We start from the raw sequence: 6,826 nt of genomic DNA, 5'->3' as shown, positions 1-6,826 counted from the left end.
ACATCTTATGTAGAAGCCCATTCTCAAGGATGATTGTATTTAATATAGTTTGAAAAAGTAAATCCTTGGACATGTATAAATAGGAGTATAGACTGAGACTTTTTACACAACAACAAGAAATAAAATACTCTCTCGCTCTTTTTTACGTTTCAATACTTTTTTCTCTCTTTATATTTTTTTATTTTATATTTGTTACCTCTTTCTTATTTATTTATTTAGTTATTTTATAACACAGGTTTATTAATTTAATTATCAGTCTAAAGTCTCAACTAAAAAATATCAAGAAGTCTTCTTCAAAAAAGAAATCCACAAATCTTACAGTAAACAAGTTGTGTTGTCCTGTGGGGTCCCACATTCGTCGTTCAATTGAGACTATGATCATCAAATCAAATCAAAATAAATAATAATTCATCCCCAATTGTTAATTGATTTTTGGGGAAGCATGTGATTGATAGCTGGTCAGCATTTAAATTTGATATTGAAATTGAAAAGGATGAGAGAGTTTGTGTTGTGTGGCGTCTTGGTTTTGGCTTCATCCATCCACCGTCCCCACTCTCATGCGGTCACGCCTACCCTCTTTTTTTTTTTTCCCTGGTATTTTTTTTGTATGAGACAATGACTAATTTATTTCGATTGTAATTTTATTTTAAGGGTTTTTTTAATTAAAAATAAAAATTAAATTTAAATTTGTAATTTTTGAATAAATATAAAAGAATTATGTCTTCTGGATTATAATTTATTAATAATTTTATTTAAGAGTTATTATGTGTAAGGTAAGATTGGAATTTTAGACTATAATAACTAATTCATTCGAATTATAATTTTAAAAGTTTATATCTATTTTACTGACACACGGCTTAAGAGTCAGTTACTAGCACACAACTCAACTTCCACATATTAGATTCCTCAAAATTGTGAAACTTATTGGGGGATCCACGTTTCTTAATGGTCATCACCAGAGCCCTTATGGAAGGAGAAGTCGACGATGATGGCAGAGCCAAAAGAACCGGTTAGTTACTCCTCTAACTTCCTTTGAATCTGATTTTGAAAGTAGATGCAAATGAGTAACTAACTAAACCAACTGTGGATGGTAACTAAGTGCCAGCTAGGATCATCTCCTAACTAACTTAACAAACTTTCTGAACATTAGAAACTTCTAGATACATATCGGTATAACTGATTTACGGAGGCATAACTGTTTGTGATATTCTCGTCCTCCATAACAGATTGTGATTGATGAATGAAGTAATTGAACCTTCTTTAGTACTTTGGATAAGTTGAACTTGCTTAATTAATTTGCATACTAGCAATCTTTACCAGAAATCATGTGCTATCTGCGTCGCAGGGAATTCTTTGACGGCTACCACGCACATAATAACTGTGGTGATTGGGGCTGGGGTTCTGGCTCTAGCGTATGCCATGGCGCAGCTAGGGTGGATTGCTGGTATAGCGACTATGATAGCCTTCGCAGTCATCTCCACTTTCACTTACAATCTTGTAGCAGATTGCTATAGATTTCCAGACCCCATTACTGGCAAGAGAAATTACACTTACATGCAAGCTGTCAAGGCATACTTAGGTATTCTACCCTTGTATCATTTAATCAGCGAGATTCTTTAAGTATTTTGATGCGTAAAATGTTCGAATAACCATTCATTCACACAGTTAATGTAAAAAGTAGTTATTTATGTTGATGCGTTATTATGTGATTGGATACACGTGTAATACACTGACAGTACATAGTTGATGAAGACCTTGTAACAACTCTTCCAGATCATGCATCTGAATAAGTTGATGACCTATTTTAACTAGTTCCATATTACTGTTTCATAATAGGGGGAACCATGTATGTGTTTTGTGGATTGGTCCAATATACAAAGCTTGCTGGAATCACTGTGGGCTACACAATAACCTCTGCCACAAGCTTAGTGTATGTTTTTCCTTTAAGACTTATGGTTATGTCTTATTGAATTTATATGTTTAATATGTACAGATGAGATGATTGAGTGCCATTATTATTGCTTTAATTATCTAACAATTTTCAAGGAGGCCTAAAATGTTCTTATGATTGGATTCCTATGACTTAAGAAGTTTTGAATTTTGTTCCTGTGATTACTGTCATCAAAATTTTCAATCTGGCTCCCCAATTGCAAAGGTTTCTAATGGAAAAAGGAAGAATTTCAGCATTTGATGAGAAAATGCAATTGATCCTAATAATCTATATTAACAATTGAATTTCTCACCGATGTAAGGCCAACACAACAGAACCATTGACTAGTCATATAAACCAAACAAGCAGCTTTTAAAATATAAAGACAATTTGAATTTTCCAATTTATAAGAATCTTCAAATGATTTTTTTAAGCTTTTATCCTTTTCTGATTATTGATGATGTTTTGATTGTGGCAGAGCAATTAAGAAAGCAATTTGCTTCCACAAAGAGGGACATCAAGCTTATTGCAAGTTTTCTAATAATCCTTTCATGATTGGTTTTGGGACCTTGCAAATCTTCTTGTCCCAAATCCCAAACTTCCATGAACTAACATGGCTTTCAACCATTGCTGCTATAACCTCCTTCGGTTATGCTTTTATTGCAAGTGGGCTTTCCCTCTCTGTTGTCATCTCAGGTATTTACCTATTATTTGATAAAAAATCTTTCAACATTAATTGCAAATTTTAATTGTTGTCGGAGCTGTTATCTTTCTATAAAAGCATATGCTTTGACTTTTCATCTAACATAAATTATTGTTCAACACTCTTCATTGCATTTGCTAGCTCAACTAGATACATGAAATGTCTTTTTTGTTTTGGATAAATAAATATGAAAATTGTTATTCAGGTAATTGGTCTAAACGGCCCTTGTAAACGGTGACTTGGTGATATGTTAGAAGCTACTTAGACCAAAAACATGAGCCGATTAGACCAGTTACTTAGATGGTTGGAGACTGATTAGTGATTTTTGAATTGTGGACGATCGCTTTGTCCTCCTATCAAAATGATCAGGACCGAAAATGATATTTACTTTTTTCTATTATAGTAATGGATGATATTTGTCTGAAAGCTTTCTTCCAATTATGCAGGAAAAGGACAGCCAACTAGTATAACCGGAACAAGAATAGGGCCGGAATTATCTGCAGAAGATAAAGTTTGGAGGGTTTTCAGTTCACTGGGAAACATAGCACTTGCTGCGAATTATTCCACTGTTATTTTTGATATAATGGTAAAATACAATTCACTTACTCTGGTTTCTTTTTGAAGAAACTGAAATCAATGAAGGAGATGCAGTTGCTATAGCAAATTTGATTGAATCTGATTATTTGGTGATTTGTTTAGGACACATTAAAATCAGATCCGCCAGAAAATAAACAGATGAAAAAAGCTAATGTGATGGGGGTCACAGCAATGACAATACTGTTCTTGCTATGCAGTGGCTTTGGCTATGCTGCTTTTGGTGATCACACACCGGGGAACATCTTAACCGGATTTTATGAACCTTTTTGGTTGGTTGCCCTTGGGAACACGTTTGTCGTGATCCACATGGTTGGAGCATACCAGGTTGGCTCAATTTTTTAAAATTTCAATTTATGAATTCAATTATGTATCGTCACATCATTAAGTGTTTGAATCTCTCACACTCTTTTAAAGTTTTACAGACACAACAATAAAACTGATCTAATAGTATAAAGTTTCTTTTATGCTTATTTATTAACTGATAGAAAAATTGCATTATACTCTTGAAGCATAGAAATTAAACACAAATTTAACACTCAGTACTAACATTGTTCTTCGATGATATTTTCGTTAGACCATCATGCTTAATATATGTGGGAAATCTACATTTTGTTACAGGTGATGGCACAACCATTCTATAGAATAGTTGAAATGGGTGCTAACATGGTATGGCCAGAATCAGATTTCATAAACAAAGAGTATCCAACCAAGTTGGGCAATATAAGATTCAATTTCAACCTGTTTAGGCTGATTTGGAGAACAATATTTGTGATATTGTCCACAATTCTTGCCATGGCAATGCCATTTTTCAATGAAATTCTTTCCCTTCTTGGAGCAATCGGGTTCTGGCCTCTCGTCGTCTTCTTCCCAATACAAATGCACATCAGACAAAGACAGATAAAGAAACGGACATTGAAGTGGTGCATGCTTCAACTTCTAAGCTTCATGTGTTTCATAGTTACGGTGACTGCTGTAGTTGGTTCAGTTCATGGAATCAGCAAGGATCTCCATAAATACAAAGTTTTCACGTATAGACAATAGTCCTTTTGGTTACTAAAACATGAAATAAATGTAGCTAAACTCTATTGATTATTTTTTCTTGGGAGACTACTGAGATGGAGTTCCATCAAGTATTTAACTAGTCTGATTTGTTAAAAAATTTTCTTTTCTTTCTTTTTTTTTTGGTTGCCTGCCTGTATCCGGAGCTTCACCCAGACTAATCTGGACCCCACCCGGACCGCGCACCTGGCTATGGTGGATGAGTCTCAGTGGGGATAGCTGAATATAGTTCGAGACCTGCTTAAGCAAATCCGAGCTACTTACTACTTGGACCAACCTATTGGTAAGAATTATTCTTTTCAGGTGCAACAGGTTCTTGGGTTTCCCTTTCTCCAATGGTGTTTATGTCGTCACTCAGTAAATTGAACCAAAAGTTTGTGAGTTAATAATGTAAATTTGGTTAATTGCATTTGGATTTCTTTTTTTTTTTTTCTGCATTTTCCAGTGGCTGTATTATACTGAGAAGTAGGACTCACTTTTTGACCATCAACCTTGGTGACTTTTTTGGCAGCGGATAAACTTTCCGACGTAGTCATATCTATTTGGTGTTCTGTCCCGTGCTACTACCAAATATAGTACAAAAACAATCAAAATTTTGATCTCTATATCTGAATTTCTTTTCTTTTTCTTATTTTTACTATCAAACGCTTGTCATAAAGATTGGGGTGTTGATCAGGGTTGGAGTTGGTCTGGTGGTGGTTTTGGTTTTGGTGGTGGTGGTGGTGGTAATGATGACAAAAATGGATATAGTGTTAGTGATGACAATAAAGTAATTTTGTAACAATAATGGTGGGGGGTTTAAGTATTTTTTAAACTAAGTTTTGCTTGCTTCTTCGCCTTAGTATGTATGCAGGTGCGCTCTTCTTCCTCTCCTTTCTCTTTTTTTTTTCTTCTTTCTCCATCGTCGTTTTTCTCGAGACGTCGTTGTCATGGTCGTCGCCATATTACTGTCGTGTTGTTGTTGTTTAATTTTTTTTCTTCTTTTTTTTTTCTTATCCTCTTTTATTATTATCATCATCATCGGTCCTTTTCTTCTTGACACCAAATTTTTTTTAAAGATCATATATCTAAAATATTGATATCAAACCAACAAAATATGCACCATACATAAATTTTAGTTTATAGTACAAAAATTTTAGTGTGCAATACAAATTTTTAGAAAACTACACATTCAAAATATTTATTTACTCAACTAACAAAATACATTTGCAACAAAAATGTATATGATATGTGTAAAAATTTATGTGCTTTTTAACAAAAAATTGTATTGTAAAAATGCAAATGATGATCGTATGCGCATTTTTTTTTTCGCTCAGCTTGTACCAACTTGATTAGAGTTGGTTATAAAACACTTATTCATGTAACAACACCAATTTTGTAATTAGATGTTTAGATAATTTGGTAGTTTGGAATTTGGATATGCTAGACTTAACTAATTGATTAACAGTTGACTAATGGTTTGAAGGCAAAAATTAGATTAAGTACTCACATATTTATATTGGCTAGTTTGGATGACAAATTTGATTGGCTGAAAATACGAAGAACTAATTAACTAATAGGTAAAATTTGAGAAACTGTTTTATCATTTACTCTTTAATTTTGTAAATTATTCTGTTACCATTATGTTGTTGAAAAAGATATATTTTTTTTAGTGTATTTGGTAAGTTTTTAATAGTAAAAATAAAATTACTAAAAGAATAAAAAAAACCATTTTTTAGAATTTATAATTTACATTTTTTAAAAAATTATTTAAAAAAAGATGTTTTTCACATAAAAAATAAATAAAAAGTATTTTTATATTATTGTATTTAAACATAATTAATAAATAAAAACATATTTTTACATAAAATATCTAAATATAAAATTATTTTTATTTTTTATTTTTTTTAAAAGATAACTAAAAAAAATTTCTTTTTAAGCTCACCAAATAAACCCTTATTAGCTCTATAAAGTATATTTTTTCTCTAAAAATATGCACATTTTTTTCTTATCGTTAGATTTATCTTTGTATCTAAAAAAAGGAAAATTTACATTAAGATATATAAAAAAAAGTGGCACAAATATACATTTCTATTGAAAATCAACATGCTGGATTTGAATAATTCCCTAGTGACATAAATTATCCACAATAAATAAAAAAAATATTTACATATATACAAGAGGCATTGATGAACAAAATAATCAAGCCATGATTTACTTTATGTTGTTGTTATTGTATGGTCTACTAGTAATCATTATCTCTTTCAACTCCTTCAAATCAACATTGCCATTACAACATGGACAATTATATTTCTTTGACTCAAATAATGGTCGCCATCCTCCTTTTCTCTCCGATTCTAACCTTTTTGACATACACTCTTTGTGGCAAACATGATAACAATTTGGCAAAATTGTAACCCAAAGTTTTGTTGCTTTCTCCGTACGACCCAAATCACATGAACATATTGAACATTTTAATCTTGCAATAATCTGCTTAGTGTTGAAAACTTTATTGATGAGAAAACATGTTGCATTTGATGGTTTGCCATAACAACAAT

The 6,826-nt window shown here is 32.0% G+C and overlaps 1 protein-coding gene across 2 annotated transcripts; it reads left to right on the top strand.

Moving 5' to 3' along the window:
* Positions 1 to 841: 841 nt before the first annotated feature.
* LOC107495196 (amino acid permease 8) lies at positions 842 to 4,698 on the top strand. 2 transcript variants are annotated; one of them, XM_052262786.1, is made up of 7 exons: positions 842 to 1,009; positions 1,346 to 1,579; positions 1,837 to 1,930; positions 2,598 to 2,626; positions 3,080 to 3,219; positions 3,333 to 3,554; positions 3,849 to 4,698. In XM_052262786.1, exons 1-7 carry the CDS (start codon positions 946 to 948, stop codon positions 4,269 to 4,271), a joined length of 1,206 nt encoding a protein of 401 aa, XP_052118746.1. In that variant the 5' UTR covers positions 842 to 945; the 3' UTR covers positions 4,272 to 4,698. The 2 variants fall into 2 exon arrangements, with proteins under 2 accessions (XP_052118746.1, XP_015971791.1); XM_016116305.3 differs by having other exon boundaries at positions 2,409 to 2,626.
* Positions 4,699 to 6,826: the final 2,128 nt, after the last annotated feature.

Source organism: Arachis duranensis, chromosome 6 (assembly GCF_000817695.3).
Source record: "Arachis duranensis cultivar V14167 chromosome 6, aradu.V14167.gnm2.J7QH, whole genome shotgun sequence".
In the NCBI taxonomy this organism is placed as follows: domain Eukaryota; kingdom Viridiplantae; phylum Streptophyta; class Magnoliopsida; order Fabales; family Fabaceae; genus Arachis; species Arachis duranensis.
Note: the sequence above shows the minus strand (reverse complement) of the source record. Positions and strands in the feature narration are given on the sequence as shown.